The sequence below is a fragment of the Pinus tabuliformis genome, chromosome 2_1 (genome assembly GCF_031772625.1).
Source record: "Pinus tabuliformis cultivar Carrire ecotype Pingquan chromosome 2_1, CPIR1, whole genome shotgun sequence".
NCBI lineage: Eukaryota > Viridiplantae > Streptophyta > Pinopsida > Pinales > Pinaceae > Pinus > Pinus tabuliformis.
Window position 1 is genome coordinate 544,504,646 of NC_142299.1, and position 24,605 is coordinate 544,529,250.

Genomic DNA, 24,605 nt, shown 5'->3' on the forward strand with positions numbered 1-24,605 from the left:
TGGACAAGCTGGAGATTACCATCAACTCCCTCACGGAACAACTTAAAATGCTTTCTCAAAGTCTAGGAGGGTTTATTCGGCTCTTCAAGCTGTACATGCGCCATGGGTTAAATGTCTCTATTGAAATCCCTGAAGATGATTCCAAAACAAACATCATCAGACGCCACAGGCCCCGCAGTGTTCCCAAGGGAGATGATGGCACTGGTCCCAGTGCTGCTGGTTCTCCAGGTGTCGCCAATATTGACCAGTAGGATTCCTGATGGGCGCTCTTCTGCTAATGGTTCCTGTTTATCCTCTGCTTTTGGTTTTGTTTATGTTTGATGAATGTAAGCTTCGGTGGGCCTTTAAGCGACCTTCTATGATAGCAGTTACTCTCTTTCTGTCTAGTAGCCCTGTGTGGTTAGTCGTTTTCTATTTCGGTTTATGTGTGACTCAGGTTAAGTTTGTGTTAGTTATTACACAATATGTTTCTTGTCTATATAGCAATCGGCTAGAGGGTTTATATAAGTGGTCTTCGGTTTGGCAGGCCTGCATTTTCTCTTGTCCCTCTAAAAATGGTAGGCCCCTTTTTGTAACTATATGTAACATTTTTGTGATCTAATATATCAGCTGATTTACAGAAGAAAAAAAAAAAATAGATGAAGTTGTGATTTTTAAAACTTAAATAATTAACTTTTATATTTTAAATTTTGTTTCAAAAACTTCTCTTAATTTAAAATTATATAGTTTCAATAATTCAAAATTACATTTTCATATAATTATTTACCAAAACTTAAATAAAGTTAATAAAAAATATTAACACGCAATGAAAGCTAGAAATTTTATGGTACATTGATTGTCAATACACATTAAATGATAAAATGACAATTTGAAAAAGACGAGTCTAATTATGCCTTATCTTGAAATTCCAATAAATTGTAATTACAAATGTGTGACCTTATATAGTACCTATGTAAACTGAAGATGCAAAGCTCACAAACACTCCATTATCGTGGTGTAAAAAATTTAAATACAATACCGAAGACTAGCTTAACTACTATGTTAAATCACTCATTTAAGCTATGACCCATAACTCAAGGGAATTATTCCCAATGCAATGGCTGGAAAAACACTTTTGGAGGTCTATAATTGTTTTCAATTATCTATAATCACATAAACACCAATCGTTATTTAGCTTATATATATTAACTTTAATGACTATATTAATGTCTATTCTCTTTTTGACTTTGGAATGTTGAATATAATGCCTATGATTGAATATGGTTGAAAATGATGCTTTTATTTCTTTCCAAGAGAAACGACTAAGGTTGGTCCAATTGTTGGTTTTTGTAGGAATTTCACAGATCTAGTCCATAGGAAGGGAATCAATTTAGCTGGAGAGTGGAAGAGTATTTCACTTGCGACATACTCGAAATTTTTCCCTTGTTGTAATTATCTAAAGAAAAAAATTTATTGCAAAAGAATAATAAAATACACAAAACATTGCAGGTTCTCCCAAATGTTGGTGTTTCTTGGGTACATATTGTGTTATGTGTTGTCATGTTTGTCTTGTGACTTATCTTCCATTATTAATGTTAGAAAACTCAGTGTGTTTGTGATTTAAGTTTCCATAATATCAGTAGTTTATATCCCTTGCCTTTTTCCTCTAGAAAATTACAAATCAGTTCACCGAGTTTTAAGGAAATCTATCATGGTATGAGGGCTTAGTTTTTTATTGAGGAACATGAACATATTTTATCTTCAAGAGAAAATTATGCGATTTAGAGGAAGCAAGTTATCATATCGATTTAGTTGTTAGGGTTTTGAGTAGTGTGCATTGAATCTACTAGTGTGATTTATATTTAAAAATGTAATTTGGCAGTGTGGCATATGAGGGTCTCATATTGGAAGACCAATTTAATGATGCATAACTTTGATTTATGGAATGAAAGGATAGAAGTGGTGCTACAGGAATAAGGGGCTTGACATTTTGTTGATAATATCCCAACCACACCAATAGATCCTCAGTAGTTGTCTCAACATAATAAAATGGATGCTGAGGAAAAAAGGACTATCCTCGAAGGAGTCAAAGACCACATTATTCCTCTCCCAATTGGGAATAAGAAATCCAAATAAATGTGGACTACCATAATAATTCTTTATAAAGATTCGATTGAGGCCAGAAAGCTTGTACTGAACGACAAGCTCAGGAGAATTAAAATGTCTAAGTCAGATGCAGTGGTTTCTTACCTTACCAAGTTTCCCAAAGTAAGGGAAAATTTGTCTAATGGGGGTGAGATAGTTCAAGAAAGGGATCTAGTAAATTTTATTGTTTTGTGTTTCACCAAATCATGGCAAGCCTTCACATTTGGGATATGTGCTTGAGAAAACTTTGAAGATTGGAGGAATTTGTCGGTTGACTATTTCCAAGGGGAGATTCACAGATAAAATCTAGTTGCATCTCATGTTAAACGGAAGTAAGATCAAGAAATTTTCACTTTAGGCCGGAAAGGGACCAGGCATAAGGATAAAAAGAGTAATTTTGGTGTGGAGTTTGGTTCCAATGGAGAGAATAAGAAAACATATCACAACAAGATCAAGTATTTCTCATGCCACCAGTTTGGGCATTACTACTAAATTCACTATGAGAAAGAAAGGGTACAAGAAGGAACACATAACAACATTTGCAGAGATTTTAAGTTTGATACAACCACAACATTTACTAGAAAAGGAGGGCGTGACTCAGGAAGTGAGATTAGAGAGTTGCGGCATAGGTGCATGGGAGTTGGTGGCAATTTAGTTGATCACAAGTAGGTGTGTAAGACAAGTGAAGGAAGAGTGAGGGTTTTGGCAGATTGTAGACCTCAACATTTGAGAATAATAAATCGAGTGAGATTCAAGCATCTACAACCAAGTGCAATGGTCCATTCACACGTGCATGTAGGAGAGAGAAAGTGTGCTCGCATGTGTGGATCAAATTGTTGGTTTTTGAAGGAATTTTGTAGATCCAATAGCCATGAAGGAAATCGATTTAGCTAAGGTATGGATGAGTATTTTACTTTTGGTAAACTAGGAATTTTTCCCTTGTAATTCTTAGATGAAAATCCTTTGTTGGAGATTAGAATAATAGAATACACACAACGTTGTAGTTTTCCCGGAATTGGGGTGTCCTAGGTATATCTTGTGTATTTATGTATTGACGTGTTTGTCTTCTAATTTATCTTTTGTTTTGCATGTTAGAAAACTCAGTGCATTTGTGATTTAAGTTTTTAGAACATTTGTTATTTATATTTCTAGATTTTTACCCTTGGAAAATTACAAATAAATTTATTGGGTATTAAGGAAATATAACACTTTTAAGTTTATTTATATTAACATTATTATTGTTACTGATATTAACATTAATAGTAACAATATTATCCTTACATAAATATTATTATATTAAAAATATTAAGTGTATATGTGTGTGTTATAATTAATAAATGAATATTAATAATAGAACATTGTTAATCTTATTATTAATATTAGTTATAATGATGATGGTTTGTTAGTATTAATTTTCTTCCTCATTTCTGATATGTGTTGAAAACAATATCACCATCAACATTATTATTATTAATGTTAACACTATGACCTAAGTGTTATTAAAAATAGTAATACTAATAATACCACTAATATATTAAATAACATTAACAACAACATTATAATAGTATAAAAACATTATTACATTAAAGTAAAATGAATTATTACATGTAACAATAACATGACTGGTTACATATAATAATATTATTACATTAATCATATCAATAGTGTATTTATGTTATAATTAATGTATCATTGTTAATAACTTAACATTGTTAATGCTAATAATAATTGTATTATTGGTAATAGTAACGTCATTATTGAATGTTATTAATAACATCAATACTAATAATAATTCTAATGTTATTCTTAACATTAATAAAACTTTATTATAATAAAACCAGCGTAGATTCATCTTAAGTAGGGATCTAACATGAGCTTCCAGGGATCAAATTTGTTCAGGTGCAAACTCAGTTTAGAGTGCAAAAAATAATGTGTAATTTTTCATTGTTTAAATTTTATTTTTGAATGCTATAGAGATTACATTACTTAAACTTATGATTCCAAAAAATCTTTGTCAGATTTTGACAAACAAACATATACCTAAAAAAGTGTCAAGCTTTAAACGTATAGACCAATTCAAATGTTTTAACCAAAAAAAACTTATCCTTTTCAATAAGTTTATATGATATTCATTATTTTTTAAAACAATATATAAAATATTTTAAACATAACATGTGAATTGAGTGATTTTATTAGGGCACATTAAAATGGTTTTGTTGGTTATTAATATATTTTTAATTCATATTAAAATGTTTTATTAGTAAACCACATTGGATATTTTGTTATATATAACATTCAAATAATTTCTTTTAACACTTTTCTCTATAAATAGAGATATATAAAATTGATGTCAACAAAATTTAGTTAATGTATATCTTCAAATAGTTTTTTTTAAATCACATGTTAAAATATTTTAAAAGGTGTAAGGTTTAAGCATCTTACTCACACATTTTTTTTAATTCTAATTAGTTCACATGAAATTATATTTGTTCATATGGACAACTAATTAAACATGCATAGCATATAATTTTTTCCCTTTTATTGATTTTCTATTTAGAGAATATTTTATTTTCATTTTAAAAGGAACACACGTCCATATAGTTACACATCGCCTTCACACTCGTTGTAGAATGAGCCTTTCAGCTCAATAAGTGAGTTATTAAGTTTACTAATATTTGTATATAATATTATTAATATTGTTAATATTGTTAAATTTTTTAATAATATATTTGATTTATTAATGTAACATGATAAATTTATTAATATTATTAATGGTATTATTAAAAGTGTTTTTATTAATATTATATTTTTAACAATATTGTTATTTTTTTTTGTAGGCAAGTAAGAAACATTATATTACCAAAAATAATTTACATAGAGTACATTGTGAGAAGAACTAAAGGTATAGTTGAGATGAGGAGAAGTATGCAAAGTGCTAATTCTGGATTGAAAAGAGATATGGATGGATCATCTCCTGTGAAATGGAAACCAGTTGGTCCTTTAGTATGAGCAAATATATGGTTGGAAATCATGGACCATACAAAAATGTAGATACGACATATAAAAATGAAAAAAGATCGTGCAAAAAGGATACCTACTAGTGTGACAATAGAAACTTAAATGACATAATAATCTAAAGAAATACTTTGTCAAATAAAGCATATTGGGAGATCCCATCAATGTGTTTGCTTCCCTCTGGAACTGTTTGGTGCTTTTGTGCTTTGTTGTGGTCTTCTCCGCCTAATCAAACATTTCTAGGTGTACCCTTTTATCCATTTTCTTCGATGATAAAGAAGCGATAGGAAATGGTTTCTTCCTCAAAGGGTTTTGATTCAATGGTCTGGTTTACACTTGTGGGAGACTTTAGCTAATTATTTTCCTTTTATTGAGGTATTTTCCTGCGAAATGATCCTTGGACAAAAATGCCTTTTCCTTTCACTTTTGCCACTAGAGGAGAAGGGAGAGGAGGGGAGCCAGGTTGGTGTGAGGAATTAAATCAACAGAGCTTTCGATGGAGTTAGTGGTTGCCAGAGTTAGAGGAACATGTGGTAAATCAATGCCTATAGCCCTGGGTAGATTGCATAGCACCAGATGGGTATTGTTGAATTGAATACCCACCTATGCCATCCTTCGTTCTACTTTTCCCTCGTGCTATGCTTTAAAGATTAAGAGTCGCATATCTAATATCTTACGACAAATATTTAAATTTCCATAATACGTTGCGAGAAAAAACCCAAGGCATTTAGTTGGTTATTAGCGGTGCTCATTCATTTCTTCTTCCACATCAAGCAAACATTTCTGTATACACTGCAGAATAAGAGGATGGGACATGTGTCATACATGCAGGTGGGTCACACAAATGGCACTATGCATGGTGATAAACAAGTGGAATGGTAAATTAATGATCATGGCGACAAGTAAGGTTTCACCAACACACTGCACTCCGCATATTCACCACCACAGGGAGCCGTTTCTATCCTGCAGCCATGGCAAATGACCAAATGAAAGTAAAGGTGTCCAGGGTTTCCACAGTTGCACCTACCATTGCTGCTGCCAAGCATAGCATGTTCATGTCTGCCCTCAATATCTTTTTAGAGCCGGGAGTTACCTACCAGTACATTTTTCCATAAAACACCAGACGTTACAGCCGAGAAGGATTTTCCTGCAATCGTCGTTAGTTCTGGTGGATTTCTATCCATTTGCAGGTCGCTTGGATATGACGAGTGGAGGTACGATTTTTCCCAGACTCTGAATACTAATTAAACACACAATATTTCAACGGGCCGTCGCAATTTCCAAAACCAGATGTGCCTGTTTCTCATGTCTCCACTTGATCCTCCCTGCGTTCCCGTCGTCCTCCTGTTCACAGTCACATCCGACGGTCCTCATGCCAGACAGACGCTTTACCTCAGCCTACCCAGTGCGCCCCCCCCACTACCTCTAGCCATTTGCAATGTTGCCCAGTGGGAGCAAACCAACCCCTCCTGCCGACGGTCGGGATTTTGGTCTAGCCAGACTAACCATCGATTTTTCCTGTACGCGGCCAACTCAGGGATTTTCCTTGTTAAAAGGCCTTCCGGCCACACCACCAAGGGTTTTTCACAGGTAGGGTTTCTCCGATCCTGAAATTGCACTTCTTCCGCAGCGTCACATTCCAAACCAGAGCAAGCCACGGTCTTCGCCCCAGCTCTTCCTCGGCGCTGTCACTGCACTAGCATGGGCAGCCGAGTTATGGTATCCCCATGTTAAAAGTCCTTGCGGCCACACTGCCGAGGGTTTCTCGCATGCACAGGTTGTCTGATCTCCACTCCACTTTCTCTCGCAGTCTTAATCTTTAAAGCATAGCAAGTGACAATTTTTGGACTAGGTCTTTCCGAGTGCAGCACCTAGACCAGCACGGCTCAGGTGGGTGCTAAACATGTATACCTTCAAGCCCAGCTTGACTGACATCTGGCTGTATACATATTTTTACCACGAACCTGTTTTCCCATACATTTTTTTCCTACTGCTAACGGAGTTTTTGCCTTTGTCTTCTACAGAGGAGTTGTGACACGGCTGACACGAAGATGGATGGGTATCCACCGCAGGGCTCCTTGGCATCGATCTCCAGGTTTTCCTCCATTGCCAACAGCCACCAAGAAGAGCGTGTTGTTTCTCGAAGTTGTGAAAAATTGCATATAAAAAAAATTCTATTAATTTTTTCCTTGCAATTTAGAGACTCTCGAAAAAAAATTCAAAGAATCTCAGTCCCCAAATTTCTTTATTTATAGAGAAAAATGAAGATGCATTTATTTTTTCTTTTCCGAATTTATCAAATATGGACATAAAAAAATTACCCATTAATTTTTGTTTGGAGTCTTAATCTTTAAAGCATAGCAAGCGACAGTTTTCGGACCAGGTCTTTCCTAGTGTAGCACCTACACTAGCACGGCTCAGGCGGGTGCTAAACATGTATACCTTCAGGCCCAGCCTGACCAACATCTGGCTGTATACATATTTTTACCATGAACCTGTTTTCCCATACATTTTTTTTCCTACTGCTAATAGAGACTTTGCCTTTGTCTTCTGCAGAGGAGTTGTGACACGACTAACACGAAGATGGATGGGTATCCACTGCAGGGCTCCTTGGCATCGATTTCCAGATTTTCCTCCATTGCCAACAGCCACAAAGAAGAGTTAAAAGGGAAGATGCATTTATTTTTTCTTTTCCGAATTTATCAAATATGGACATAAAAAAATTTCCCATCAATTTTTGTTTTTAGTCCAAAAATTCTTTGCAATTTTTCTATTTCTTAATCAAACAAATTGGCACCACAACCATTTTTTCTTTGACATGCATTTAAATTGTTTTCATAAACATTTGTGATGCATTTAAATTGTTTTCATAAATTTGTTAAGTGGGCAAGCCTTTACAATCTATGACAACCTGTGCGGCTCAGCTAAATTCAATTTCAGTGCCGGCCACTAAGATTTCGACGAAGAAGATTTCAAGTAAACAACACAGAATTTTCGCTCAGCAATTGGATAGTCATTCGTTACAGCCTCAATCACGCCCTGGTGATTCATGTTCTTGTTTGGCCGCAACGATTACAGCTCCTGGTACAGTTTTCCCCAGATTGCGATTTTTCTCTTTTTGGCAATAAAAATTATCAGTTTTTTAAATGCGTTTTGCACTTGCATGATGTTGCACATTAAAAACATTTTACAGTAGATATATTTAAGAGTGTTCTTCTGAGTGTGTGTTGTTTACCTGTTTAACTTTCGATATGCATTATGCTTTCATAATGCAGTAGACGCGCTGGTGGCCTCAATTGCTCCAACAGCCCACAGGATTACAGCCAAACATTGGAGCGCTTCATCAGAGTATTAGCAAGGGACTGGACTCCATTATTATGCAGAAGGCTTCATAAGACTATTAGCGCAGAAGACTCAGGGACTCCGAAGACTCAAAGACTTTGGCTTATGGAAAACTCTCTTATGCAATCTGGCGAAAGGGACAATTGTTCTAGTTAATGGAATGGCACCTAGATTGAAGCGGTGGTACGTGGCGAACATGCCAAGTCTCTGACTTTACCGACCTTGCCGTGAAGCTTATGAGCTTTGAGCTAATTCAATTCAGTTGCTATAGTAGACTTAATTTAATTCAGTATAATAATTAATGTTTGAAACTAATGCTACGCATTAGTTTACTCTGCTACTCAAAACTTCCAAATGCCAACGGAAAAAAGAACATAACCTATGTTTTAGCCCCTCCCACCTCGGGAAGAGGCTAAATAAGACCATCAAATTAATTTTTCAATAAAATTTTGGTTATTCATAATAGTCACTGGTGATTTTTCAATAAAAGTTTGGTTATTCATAATAGTCACTGGTCATTTGTAATGGTAAGCAGGTGAAATTAATGTTAAATACCATCTTTTCGATTCCTATAGTCCCTGGCATAACCTATGTTTTAGCCCCTCCCACCTCAGGAAGAGGCTAAATAAGACCATCACATTAATTTTTCAATAAAAGTTTGGTTATTCATAATAGTCACTGATCATTTGTAATGGTAAGCAGGTGAAATTAATGTTAAATACCATCTTTTCGATTCCTATAGTCCCTGGCCATTGCCAGATGGCAGGGATTAATAACACTTATATATAATTCAAAGGAAATGTTACTAAGTCTTAGAATTTTAATATTAATATTAAAAGATATCTCATTTAATTTTTTATAATATATTTAAATTATATATATTATTTAAAATATAATTAATTTAGAAATTTCTCAACATGAAAATTTATATATATATATTTAATATTTAAATTATAATTATTTATTTTTTCAAATATAAATTTATCAAAATATTAAAAATTATATGTTTATAAATTGTACTTACTTGTATTGAAATCTAAATCTCTATGAATTGTGTTTCTTTAATAAGTTTTTTTCTGGAGATTTAAGTGTGAATTGATTTTTGAAAAGACCAAATGAAAAATTTTAATTTAAGAAAAAAGAAGCTGCAATAGTGAAATTCAACAACCCTTGTTAAATCTAGAAGTAAGCTTCAACATTAATTATTACATATCAAGAATATTGTCAATCAATTCAACAACCCATGTTAAATCCATAAGCAAGCTTCAACATTAGTTATTTCTTATCAAGAATATAGTCAATCAAGTAACCACATACGATTATCAACTAAGTTAATAGTTATGGAATATGATTACAAAGGCAAGGGGTCCAATTCTTCATTTATTGCTATCTACATTGTACTCATCTTGATATTTGTAGTCTTGAGCTCTAGTGATGGCAAAAAACAAGCTTCTTGCATGAGTGGTGAAGGTTTATTTTTTTTTATTAAGTGATAATTGGTTAGTGAGTTTATTGGAGTACTGATTATACTTATTGTCTTATCCAAATAAGTTGATGTAACTCCTGGCTTCTAGTCATGTCCAGGTTTGATGTAATTCAAAAATCAAATTATTCTAAAAGTTGAGGCTCTTAGGCTAACACATTATTTAAAATGAAACAAATATGTGATGGATTAGAATGGAGAGACAATTTCTAAAAAAATCATCCTTTCCTAAGTTAAAAAAATTGCACAATTTAAAAAAAAAATAAAAAATTAAGAATGACACAAAACCTTACCAAGAATAGTATAATTGTTTAAAAAATTAATGAAGAATGACACAAAACCTTACCAATAGCACAATGTGAAATCATTCCATTGTTGTTACAAAATCCCAAAATTTACAAGAATCATTTCCTTGTTGTCACCATAATCATTCCATTGGTATCACTGGATCTTACTCAAAGTTCCACCACTTAGCAGAAGTTCCACCACTCTCAGTCCCAAGCAGAAGCTCTTTTCAAACCCTCGCCATAAATGCTAAAGCTACCTGGGCTAAAAATCCTAATATTCTCTACCCAAATCCCAAATCTTATTCCAAAAAGCTAAACATCTAAAGGAAGAATTGAAGTTGAAATAGATTAGTGAATTAAGGGCTTTGATGATGGGGCATAAATGGGGTATCAGATTTTTTGGATTTTTTTATTCCAAGAGTGGAGGAGAATGAGAGGGCATTTCAGTAGTCCACATTCCTAACGGCTAAGCCACTTGTCATGGGAAAGTGGGGAATGTGAATGAACATCTAGGCATTTGATAAATAGCTAAACATTTTGCAATTGCAAAATAAAGTTTGGAAGATATGTACTTTTTATAAAGTATTTTTTTGAATGTAGTGGAATGTAATTTTCATCAATATACAAGTATAGTGAATTATAAAAGACACAATCAATTTTTAATTATAAATGCATTTAGATACCAAAAAAACCATTTTTCCCAGGCGAAAAATATTAAGAAGTATCTTTCATTCCCAATGGTATAATTAGGTTGATAGTATGTTAAATCAGTTTTTGGAGGTATGGAATTGATTGATTTCGGAATTTTGGAGGTATGGAATTGGAATAGAGGTGTTGGTGGACTAAGAATCACCATACAAATAGTAATAACAATAACAGCATCACAATACTATTAAGTATTTACGTTAAAATGCTTATTAGGATCATAAAGAGATACAATGAACGAATGAAGCTGAAGCCAGTGTGTACATGACGGATGACTTTTTCAGCGAAAGAATGAAAACTGTTTTAAAGCATAGGTACGGGGCGCAGGTGGCTAGAAATGGTGATCTTTTACTTCCTTTTTGGCTGCCTTCTTTTTGTGATGCTCGTGGAAGGCATAGCCCCCAGCTCCCACTGCAGCTGTTGCTGCAATCTCCTCCTCAATCTTGTGCCTGTGCGCGTTCTCTGGATCCTTCTTTGCTTTATGTTTCTCGTACTGCATACCCAATTAGTAATCCTATAATTGTATAGGTAAACTCTATAAAGCTGATTTAGTTTATCAACTTACTAAAAATTACAGAATAAGATATATATATATATATATATAGTACCAGTGCAAACGTTCCAGCAGCGACTGCTCCCAGTTCACCTAAGTGCTCCATTCGCTTATGGTGCTTCTCCTCCTTCATCGATTTCTCGTACGGCCTCGCCTCCGAGTCGGCGTTCTGGTTCTTGTGATGGTGGTTATTCTCAGACATCCTTTCCGAAATTGATTTCAATTACAACGGTTTGAAAGGAAATTCGAAAACCACTTGTATACCCTTACAATAATCAAAACAGATTGAATAATTAGATCCCGATGCAATGTAAGGAAATGCAGACAATGACTTTTACCCACTTACAATACTCAAATTGCTGAGCAGATTAGATTACGTGAATGAATGGTAGGGAATTACTTCGGTATATATATAGCCAGAGTTGAATATTAAACACGCTATACCGTGTGGAAACAGCGTTCACGCGTGCGCGGTTTCGAAATGGCCGGTGCGCCTTGCATGGTCTCTCCTTATCCAATAGAGAAGACTGACGAGGAAGATGTGTTTGATCGGAGGTGCGCTAATTTGACATCGCTAACCGAATGGACAACGCGTTCGTGCAGTTTCCAGAGTGGCTGCGGCGACCACATAGCCTGTGCTTATCAGAAACTGAATGATGATGACGAGGAAGGTACGTTTAATTAGATGGATTAATGTGACATTGTGAAGTAACAGGTCTACGCGGGGTGTCACATTGATTTTATTAACGTCATGCATAACCGCGAGTTATCTGAATCAGAATCAGAATAACTGGTCCATGGTACACAGAATAAAGCTTTCTAGGTAAACATGGTTTAACATAGATCGATAAAGTGCAACATAGTGATTAAACCCATGAGAAAGTAAAAAAATGTTGTTTAGCAGCGTAATCATGCTCTAGAAATGGGCATGGACAAATAAAGTATGCACATTCCAATATACAAGTAGTTTCCTTGGAAAGGTGTTTAATAAATTTATGTTAGACGTTTTAATTAAAAAAAATTGTTCATATTTGAAATAGTAAAAGATAACATATAAATTATGGTAATAAAGTTAAATTTATATATAATTTTTTAGTAAGATATTTAATCTCTAATAATAATATGTTTCTTTTAAAGAGTTTTTCATTAGAGGGATAAGTTTTAGGGATTGGGGATTTTCACTATGGTAAAAGAAGGAAAATTTGGGAATTGAACTTGAGTCATTAGTAGAGTCTTGAGTTATCTCATAGGATTTTTAAAAGGGATATTCATATTTTAAGTGAAATACTATTGCTCATATAATTGCATAGTGGTGATTGCTCTCAAGGCCTTAGAAATTACTATGGGAAGAACATAAAGTCTTTTGGTCCTAGATGAAGTTTCAATAGACCATGAGTAAGAAATAAAATTGCAAAACACAAAACATGCATTACGTAAAAGGTCGTTACGGGATATGAGTTCCAATATGAGCTTTTATGCTCCTAGGATGTGCTTCAAAGGATGATCAAGGGATAAGCTAAGCTAATTATCTCCTAAATTGATATTCTTTTTTAAACGAGCTAATGTAATTATCTCCTAAATTGATATTCTTTATTTAACACACAAAGTGTAAGCCCATAACAATAGATCTAATCATTTAAAGTGATTTTTGTGTGATAGCATCACAACGCAAATTCTATGCTCATATTCCGCCCTCAGTAACTCCTCAATCATTCTCGCTCGTTAGTTCTGACCACTTTATCAAAGATGAGCATTTTACTAACCTTACTCTTCTCTCCCTCTGTCACTCATGACAACGTAATCGATTGTCCCTATGTATATGACATAGTGTACCAGAAACACTTGTCGTCTTGTTGGTGGTCGTTGACGGTGAAGAATTTTGAGGAAACCGTCCTCTTCACTTCATATAGGAGGTGCAATTCTCTATGAATGTTTTTTCTTCAATATTTTGTTCTCGCGATTGCTCTAAGCATACTTTTTTTTCATTTTTTCTATGCTTTTTCCCTCTCTCCATTTATCTATTAACATTGAAAACCGTAATATATGGACTTAACATTGCTAGAAAGATCCAAAATTCAGTAAGGAATCCATTACCCTCTTCATCTTGCTTTTACCACATTATTTGACAAATTTAAAAGCATTTTTTATTTTATCATTGATGAACAATGTAGAGAGTTGGAGCACTTGGGCCTCTATTTAAGAAATTCAAATATATACATTTAAAAAACCATGTCACACCATTCTTCTCATCCATATTCAGTGTCACTTTACTATGGAGATTCTTAATATATAAATAGGTTTTGTTAAAATACCATGGCTTATGAATAGGACATACTTAATAAACTATGTGGCATTTGTTCATATGTTTTTTTCTAATTAAAATAACAAAAATTGGAATAAATACTTTGAAAATAAATCTAAACTTTTAATTTATTGATATCACTAAAAATATTCAATTGATATAAAGCCTCTAGCATTAGCTTAATAATTATTTCTAATTAAATTAAATTGTTAATAATTATTGATAATCAAATTGAAATTCTAGAAACCTTATTCCAAAATATACACACATATGTCCTTAATTAATATGATAAATTACTCATTTAAGCTATGTGATTATTCCCATGCAATGAAATAAAACATAATTTTGATATGTTATTTAGCTTATCCATAATTTACACTTTAAATCCAAATCAAGATGCTCAATACAAAGACTACTAAAAACAATGCAATATTATTAAATATTCACATCAAAATGCTTATGATGAAGATAAAGTGATACAACAAACAAATAAATTTGAATGCAATATCAAGAGGATCGATGATGTTTTTGGTGAAAGAATGAAAACTATTTAGAAAGAATAGTTATTTCCGAGTTTCCTTGTTTTTTGATTCTCATGGAAGGTGAAGCCCCCCCTTCTTTTCACTATATTTCTTCTACTGCATACAAAATGACATAACTAGTACTGCAATAATAGTAGTTCTAGAGTTATATTTCTAATAAATATATTTTTTTGGTTGGCCTTGTTTATCAACTCTGTGCAAATTACGAGAATTCAAATTTTACATATCGGTTCATACATTTTAAACTTTATAAAAAAGTTTGACGTCATCACCATTAAATTTAAAATTAAAGAATAAGAGACACCACTGGAAAAAATTCCCCTCACTGCTCAATTAACTTATGATACTTCTCCTTTTCCATCGCCTTCTCGTATATTGTCGCCTCTAAAGTACACTCTTGCTTCTTGGATGGTCAAAGTGATGACCGAATTTAAAGGAAATTCAAAAATCACTTTTATACCGTTAAAATAATTAAAACAAAATTGAATTAGATTGCAACGAGATGGTAGCGAATGCAAATATTAACTTTTAACGTCTTGCAATACTTAGACTATTGAGCATATTAGATTAGATAAGGGGATGGCGCGGAAGTGGCGTTGTTCTACAGTACTTGATGTATGATCACATCGACATTTTAATCTAAAGTAATTTGTTTGAATCAATAACTAGCATATCGATCTATAGTCATTAGCATATATTCATACACAAAATGTTAATCTACAACAAGTAAATTTCCATCCATCATCAACATTTGAAACTAAAACTATTAATATATAATTATACGCAACATAGTAATATACAACACTTAATTTATATCTAAAATCATAATAAACCAAATTAGAGACTTTAAGAAATCAGCTGCAGAGAAACCTGCAACACGAGACATTATCCTCCCAACCAGGAACTACCTCTAGTTCTCCCTCGAGCTTGATTGTTTTCCGAGAATATAAAACCTCTTGTTAATCTCCTCAATGGTTATTTATTCCCTTCTTCATGATAATGTTCCTAATTCCGAGGTGTCCCTCTTTCATAAGATTTAATGCTTTCTTTCCTAGGCTTTTGCTATTAAAGGCAACCTTTCTCACCCATGATGCTTTAAAGGAAACCAGTCTTAAAATTTTTCTCCAGCTAAGTTGTTTCTAAGGGATTTTATCTCCCACGCTTAATGTTATTTAGAATCTTTAAGGATTCTAATTGTGAAGAATTGGCAATCTTATTTGGAGTGTCTTTCCTGAGTGCATAATTTCCTCAAATAATAATTTATTTTATTAACAAAATATTTACAATAATTAATCCAAATGTTTGGCTCTATTTCCATTTATTACATACATACATTAGGTAAAACCATCTACTAGGGTATGTCAGAGTAAAAACTCTCGTAAAATGAGGGTTGTTGAATAATTAAACATTAACAATATTACATGAACAATATTCTGGTAATCCATTACTATAAGAATGCTACAAGAATTTATTCTTAATTATTTTATTTAGAATAATTTATATTCTTTTATCTAAATAGATTATATTTTCAAGTTGGTATATTTTATGAGTTTTAGATATATAGAGTAATAGTTTTATAAAAACTATGGATAAGTGATATTTTGTTCATAAGGAAAAAACAAATCTACCTTGAAAAGAAAAGCATGGGATATTTATGGATGATTTGTTTAGTGATCTTAGAATTTTGAAAAATATGATTTATGGATAATTTATGGAGTGATTTTAGGATTTAGGAAAAATCTGATTTATGGAGTGATTTATTGGTGATCTATGGAATTCTTTTAGAATTTAGAAAAGCTATTGCGTTTTCTCAATTCTAGTTATTGTAAGCCTATGGGAAAATATGAGAACTAATGACATAATAAATGTAGAATGAAGCCAAGAGAGAATAATGATGGATTCCAAGCATGCACTAAAAGACAAGTAACTATGTTATTTGAAAATTAGTGTGTTTTCATATGGTGCATGAAGAAATAAGAATCAAATTTATTTACCTGAAAAAAAATCATATGATAAAGAGTCGAGATTATTTTCTTGGGAAAACATCCATGGACTTCCATGCATGTAGGAGTAAGTGTTTTTATCATTCAATTCTTATAATGGGGTTCCAAGCATGCATTAAAAGACAAGTAACTATGTTATTTGAAAATTACTCTATTTGCATATGGTGCATGATGAAATAAGAATCAAATTTATTTCCTTGAAAAAAATTCATATGATAAAGAGTCGAGATTCTTTTCTTGGGAAAACATCCATGGAAATCCATGCATGTAGGAGTAAGTGTTTCTATCATTCAATTCTTAAAATATTTCATGTGTATTGAATTCTTAAAATATTTTCATGGATAAATAATTGTGTGAATTGCACGATTTATTAGAAAATAGGGTTCAAATATGTCTTCGTATATCCCAAATTTTGATATGTGTGTAAAAACTGAAAGATGTTTTTGTAAATGAGACCTTTCCCGCTAGACACCTATTTCATATTTGAAAAATTCATTTCCAACCTCCCTAAAATGGTGTCAAAAGTTTATGGAAAAAATAGAAAAATTATGTAATATTTACATCTGGAAAAATGGCCTTCAAAGATTCATTCGAATATTCCTAACCATGAAACCTGTGTAAAAACCTTAGAGAGGGTTTTTCTAATGCACCCATTGCCAGCAAAAACTGTGTTTGGTTTTCAAAACTTCATTTCGAGTTTTGCATATGAATAATACCTAGTATATTTGATCTACTGGAGATGAATATGTGAGTAACCTTTTTGAGAGAGAGTTCACATAAAACCTTTACATAAAATACCATGTGTTGTGTTATTTGAGAATGATTTGTTATTCATGCTATTTCTTGATGAAATATGACAAATTTGTTTGATGTGTGAAATGATAGGAAAACATTTTGCATTGCATGCATAATAGCTAGTGAGTTAGCTAACTTTTGGAAAAATAATAATCCTTGGAAAATAAATATATATATTTTTATGCAATGAAGTATTTTTGTGCTAGAACTCTTAAACAAGAAGAGAAAATAAAAACATGTCCTTGCATATATTATGGGATTATATCCTTGAAATTGGTAAACATATTCTTTATTGTGTTAATATTCTTTTGGAAGAGTCTTTAGAGAAACATATAACTTGCATGCATGGAAAAAAATAGTTTTGGTATTGGATTTCTGGCGAAATGGAAGTAGCAATCACATAATATTGATTGTATTAGCCTTATTTTGGGAAGAATAATATGCATTTTCACCACTAAAGGGATTAGCTATGGTATTAGTTTTCTTTTGGGAGAAGATTATGGATAGTTCTTGGGCTAGATATTTTGGTAAGTGGAAAGTGTTTTTGTTCATGCATGAAAAAATAAATGTTATGTGTTTGATCTCTTGGAAAATAAATGTGTTTATATTTCCATGCAATATTTAATGAGTTTCCTTTGGAAATAAATATATGTTTCACATGATACAAGAATAAGCTATATGTTTTATCATGGATAGATACATTGTTAAATTGCTTAACATTGTTGAGAGAGTGGATAAATTCAATTTATGAAAAGAGAGGTTGTAAGGGTGAAATTCAACAGTCAATGTTTAAATACACATGGAAGGTTCAAGAATATAGTCGATCAAGTAACCACATACAATTATAAATTTAGCTATATAATTGGTTACAGATGGATGAGCTCAAAGATGGTTATCATGAACAAATTCTACATGTATTTATCATGAACTTTGGTGATGCTAAAAGGCATGATTTTTGGATGAGCCAAAAACATTGATGTTTGGTTTTATTTTTTTCATTAAGTGATAAGTGCTCTGTGAGATACTTTGGTGTCCTGATTATACTTATTATCATTTCCAAATAACTTGATCTAATTCCTTGCTTTCAGTCACGTCCAAAGACGTTGATGCAATTCCTTGCTTCCAATCATGAGAGATTTCATAATACATATTATTTGGAACCACAAAAATCAAATTATTATAGAATCTAATTCTCACATCTCTGATGTAACACATTATATAAAATGAAACAAATCCATAGTATGGATTAGAATGGAGAGATAATTTATAGAAAAAGACCCTTGCCTAAGTTAAAAGAAGGGCACAGTTTTTAACGAGAATTTAATAAAAGAATGACAAAAAAAATTACTAATAGAAGAATCTGAAATCATTACATTGTTGTGACAGGATCCCAAAATTTACCAAAATCATTCCATTTCTTTCACTAGATCCTAGCGTTGGCGCTTCACCACTCAGTGTAAAGCAGAAGTTTAATTGCTTAGTCCCAAGGAGAAGTTAACCGACTGCTCCACTGCTCAAGCCCTAGCCATAAATGCTAGAGTTTCCAATGTTAAAAACCTTAATGTTCTCCACCCAAATCTAAAATCATGCTCCAAGAACTTGAATATGTGAAAGAGGAATTGAATTTGAAACAGAGTAATGGATTCAGGGCTTCGATGAAGGGACATGAAAGGGTTTTCAATTTTTTTGGATTTGTTTATGCCACCAATGGATGAGAATGCTAATATGAGTGTGCTTTGGAAGTCTAGGAACCACACTACTAACCATGACACTAGGACGAGTTGAGGTAATTGAGAATAGGTGTTTCATAATTCTCATTAATTGTTAATCATGGTAAGTCTTTATAAAAATATAGTATAGTAAACAATACCCTTTATTAAAAAATTACCATCTTAAATACATAGATGCAACAAAACATTATGGTGGATGAATAAAGAAAATCTTTTCTTTCATCAAGGAGACTAACAAAGGTGGAACCCTAGGTAGTTACTCTACTACACACTACAGTGAAGAGTGTGAATCAACTACCATGGGGAAATGAGGAATGTGCATGAACTTATAGGAATTTGATAAATGGCCAAACATTTCATAACCATGTGGACCTTTTCCAAATTCAGGTTACAAAGATATGTACCTTTTACAAGGTATTTTTTCAATGTATGTAAATCTAATTTTCATTAATCTACATTATACTTAGTTAATTTTTAATTTAAACATTGCTTAAGCATAATATTTAGAGATACAAGGAAGTTATTGTTTGAAAATCCCTCAATCCATCTATAGGACATTACGAGAATATGTAAACATCTTTCAATACCGATCATATAATTGGAATCTATAATTCTGAAAAGGATTAATGTGCGAATTTCCAATAGAGGGTCTATCATTATTTATTTTTCTCATAATTACTAATTAAATAGAGAAGAAATTCTGAAAATTATTAGAATGTTGTTATATAATGATAGATAAAGTTGTGATTTTTAAAACTTAAATAATTAACTTTTATATTTTAAATATTTTTAACTTTCATATAATTATTTACCAAAATTTAAATAAAATTAATAAAAAATATTAACACGGAATGAAAGTTAGAAATTTTATGGTACATTGATTGTCAATACACATTAAACGATAAAATGACAATTTGAAAAAGACGAGTCTACTTACGCCTTATCTTGAAATTCCAATAAATTGTAATTACAAATGTGTGACCTTATATAGTACATATGTAAACTGAAGATGCAAAGCTCACAAACACTCCATTGTCGTGGTGTAAAAAATTTAAATACAATATCGAAGACTAGCTTAACTACTATGTTAAATCACTCATTTAATCTATGACCAGTAACTCAAGGGAATTATTCCCAATGCCATGGCTGGAAAAACACTTTTGGAGGTCTAGAATTGTTTTCAATATAATCACATAAACACAAATCATTATTTAGCTTATATATATTAACTTTAATGACTATATTAATGTCTATTATCTTGTTGACTTTGGAATGTTGAATATAATGCCTATGATTGAATATGGTTGAAAATGATGCTTTGATTTCTTTCCAAGAGAAACGACTAAGGTTGGTCGAATTGTTGGTTTGTGCAGGAATTTCACAGATCTAGTGCATAGGAAGTGAATCAATTTAGCTGGAGAGTGGATGAGTATTTCACTTGTGACATACTCGAAATTTTTCCCTTGTTGTAATTATCTAAAGAAAAAAATTTATTGCAGAAGAACAATAAAATACACAAAACGTTGCAGGTTCTCCCAAGAGTTGGTGTTTCCTGGTTATATCTTGTGTTATGTGTTGTCACATTTGTCTTATGACTTATCTTCCATTGTGCATGTTAGAAAACTCAGTGTCTTTGTGATTTAAGTTTCCATAATATCAATAGTTTATACCTCTTCCTTTTTTCCTCTAGAAAATTACAAATCAGTTCACCGAGTTTTAAGGAAATTTAACATGGTATGAGAGCTTACTTTTTTATTGAGGAACATGAACATATTTTATCTTCAAGATAAAATTATTTGATTTAGAGGAAGCAAGTTATCATATCGATTAGTTGTTAGGGTTTTGAGTATTGTGCACTGAATCTACTAGTGTGATTTGTATTTAACAATGTAATTTGGCAGTATGGCATATGAGGGTCTCATAGTTGAAGACCAATTTAATGATGCATCTAACTTTGATTTATGGAATGAAAGGATAGAAGTGGTGTTGCAGGAATAAGGGGCTTGACATTTTGTTGATAAGATCCCAACCACACCAATAGATCCTTAGTAGTTGGCTCAGCATAATAAAATGGATGCTAAGGAAAAAAGGACTATCCTCGAAGGAGTCAAAGACCACATTGTTCCTCACCTAATTGGGAATAAGAAATCCAAATAAATGTGGACTACAATAATAATTTTTTATAAAGGTTCGAGTGAGGCCAGAAAGCTGGTACTGAACGACAAGCTCAGGAGAATTAAAATGTCTAAGCCAGATTCAGTGGTTTCTTGCCTTACCAAGTTTCCCAAAGTAAGGGAAAAGTTGTCTAATGGGGGTGAGACAGTTCAAGAAAGGGAACTAGTAATTTTTTTTGTTTTGTGTTTCACCAAATCATGGCAAGCCTTCACATTTGGGATATGCACTTGAGAAAACTTTGTAGATTGGAAGAATTTGTGGGTTGACTATTTCCAAGGGGAGATTCGTAGATAAAATCTAGTTGCATCTCATGTTAAACAGAAGGAAGATCAAGAAATTTTCACTTTAGGCCGGAAAGGGACTAGGTATAAGGATAAAAAGAGTAATGTTGGTGGGGAGTTGGGTTCCAATGGAGAGAATAAGAACAAATATCACAGCAAGATCAAGTATTTCTCATGCCACCAGTTTGGGAATTACACTACTAAATTCACTAAGAGAAAGAAAGGGTACAAGAAGGACCACATAGCAACATTTGCAGATATTTTAAGTTTGATACAACCACAACATTTACTAGAAAAGGAGGGTGTGACTCAGGAAGTGAGATTAGAGAGTTGCGGCATAGGTGCATGGGAGTTGGTGGCAATTCAGTTGAGCACAAGTAGGTGTGAAACAGAAGTGAAGGAAGAGTGAGGGTTTTGGCAGATTGTAGACCTCAGTATTTGAGAAGAATAAATCGAGTGAGATTCGATCATCTACAGCTAAGTGCAATGGTCCATTCACACGTGCATGTAGGAGAGAGAAAGTGTGCTTGCATGTGTGGATCAAATTGTTGGTTTGTGCAGGAATTTTGTAGATCCAATAGCCATGAAGGGAATTGATTTAGCTAAGGTGTGGACAAGTATTTTGCTTGTGGTAAACTAGGAATTTTTCCCTTGTAATTCTTAGATGAAAATCCTTTTTGGAGATCAGAATAATAGAATACACACAACGTTGCAGTTTTCCTGGAATTCGGGTGTACTAGGTATATCTTGTGTTTTTATGTATTGACGTGTTTGTCTTCTAATTTATCTTTTGTTGTGCATGTTAGAAAACTCAGTGCATTTGTGATTTAAGTTTCTACAACATTTGTTGTTTATATTTCTAGATTTTTACCCTTGGAAAATTACAAATAAATTTATTGGGTATTAAGGAAATATAACACTTTTAAGTTTATTTATACTAACATTATTATCGTTACTGATATTAACATTAATAATAACAATATTATCCTTACATAAATATTATTATATTAAAAATATTAAGTGTATATGTGTGTGTTGTAATTAATAAATTAATATTAATAATAGAACATTGTTAATCTTATTATTAATATTAGTGATCATGATGATGGTTTGTTGGTATTAATTTCCTTCCTCATTTCTTATATGTATTGATAACAATATCATCATCAACATTATTATTATTAATGCGAACACTATGACCTAAATGTTATTAATAATAGTAATATTAATAATACCACTAATATATTAAATAACATTAACAACAACATTATAATAGTGTAAAAAATTATTACATTAAAGTAAAATGAATTATTACATGTAACAATAACATGACTGGTTACATATAATAATATTATTACATTAATCATATCAATAGTGTATTTATGTTATAATTAGTGTATCATTGTTAATAACTAAACATTTTTAATGCTAATAATAATTGTATTATTGGTAACAGTAAAGTCATTATTAAATGTTATTAATAACATCAATACTAATTATGCTGTAAGGCGCTCCCTCTGAAATGAACTCCCCTCCATGCCACCATGTCTCGACGTGGGCCGCTAAATGGATTGTTAGATGATTAAATAATCTCCAGCCATTAGATCATCAGTGAAGAACATTTTGATCAATTGAGAAAATTGCGCTCGGAAGGTACCAGGCTAGCAGGTGATCGTTGGTGAAGATAGGCAATTTAGAAAATTGGGTTTGCAGTTGAGAATATTGCACTAAGAAGTTGAGAATATTGGGTTTGCAGTTGAGCATATTACGCTTGGAAGGATCCCGAAGACTGTGTTCATGACGTTTTTCGGCCTTAAGACGGTTGTGCCTCCCCAACTTTGAGACGGTGTGCCATTAATCCCTAATTTTGAGCACATGATAAGCCTGTCTATTATGAGTAGCACCATCTAACAGTCGGAAACAGAGTCGCTCGCCCAAGAAACGCTCTACACGATAAGCCCATCTGTTATGAGTAGTACCATCTAACACTCTACAACAGAGTCGCTCGTCGCTCGCCCAAGAAACACTGCAAGAGAGTCACTCGCCCTGAGGTCTGAAGCGACACAGGGAAATTTTATGGGTATATCGAAGTGGGTGGCGATATTCAGACCATTTTTGGTTTGGATTTTCATATTTTTGGAGCCCAATCCCCAGTTTGCAGATTTTTGTATCTGCTTCCTGTTTTCTAATTCTAGTTCTCACATTTTCGTATCTCTCTCTTCTTGTCTGATTTGGGTCAGCAGCAATTTTTGGTGTGGGAAGAAAACTTCTGAAGATGAAGATCAAGGCATATATTCCTGATTTCAAGCTTGCATTTGAGTGTTTCTGTATACATGCTGGAGGGAGGGCAGTCTTGGATGAGTTGGAGAAGAATATACCCTATCGGAATGTTCTGCTTTGTATCTATTTAAATATCGAGGACTAGGCCTTGAATCGGATCTGTTAGGGGCATTTCCAGCGAAATTGTGGAAAAGGGTTTCATCCGAATTCGAACTCCAGACCTCCAAGATGATGCACATAATGTTTTACTGGAGGAGCTGCTGTTCAATGGCTGGAAGACTCAATCATGGCTTGCTAACTTGCTTACCCTTCTTGCTGTATTACTTTTTTTTTGTATTTCATGAGTATATTGTCAATCTGCGGTCTCGTTTCGAGGGGATTTTCTGAGTGGTAAAGCTGCCTCAGACATCAATGCTCCTCTGATTGGAAGAAACCCTAGAGCACTTGGATTTAGGGTCAGGGAATCCGCCGTTTTTGGTCTGAATGTAGGGTTGGGATATTTGCTCATGTTGGCAGCGATGTCTTTCAATGGGGGTTTTTTTATAGCTGTGATCCTGGGGTTTGTTGTTGGGTATTTCTTCTTGCCATGGGGAAGGCGAAGAAGAAAACATTGAAAGTCCATGTGGGTGCTCATGAACTTCATGATAATTGTATATTGTTGTTTATTTTGATGCTTTCGGGTGCGGGAGACATCTCATTAAAGTATATGAATCCTTGGACTGTTTGTACATTGGTTGGATTCATGTTCTGAAATGTTCAGAGGAGAATATTAGCATACCTTTCTAGAATATTAACCTACTAACTTTGTGATTATGATCTTTTTCTTTATCCACATTCACTTTAATTAAGCCAATGTTTATATGAAAAGAATTTTTGGGCCTTCATTGGAGACAAATTACCTATATTGCTTTCTTATACTTGTTTAAGCTTAAACACTAGCACTGCTCTGTGCATTATCTTATATGATTTTGTTTGATGATGCAGTAGG

At 32.9% G+C, this 24,605-nt stretch overlaps 1 protein-coding gene across 1 annotated transcript; it reads right to left on the bottom strand.

The window, feature by feature from the left end:
* Positions 1 to 11,238: 11,238 nt before the first annotated feature.
* Positions 11,239 to 11,808, bottom strand: LOC149201447 (abscisic stress-ripening protein 1-like). Its single transcript, XM_089399724.1, has 2 exons — positions 11,565 to 11,808; positions 11,239 to 11,449 (listed from the first exon to the last, which is right to left on the bottom strand). Exons 1-2 carry the CDS (start codon positions 11,709 to 11,711, stop codon positions 11,288 to 11,290), a joined length of 309 nt encoding a protein of 102 aa, XP_089255850.1. The 5' UTR covers positions 11,712 to 11,808; the 3' UTR covers positions 11,239 to 11,287.
* Between the last annotated feature and the right edge of the window lie 12,797 nt (positions 11,809 to 24,605).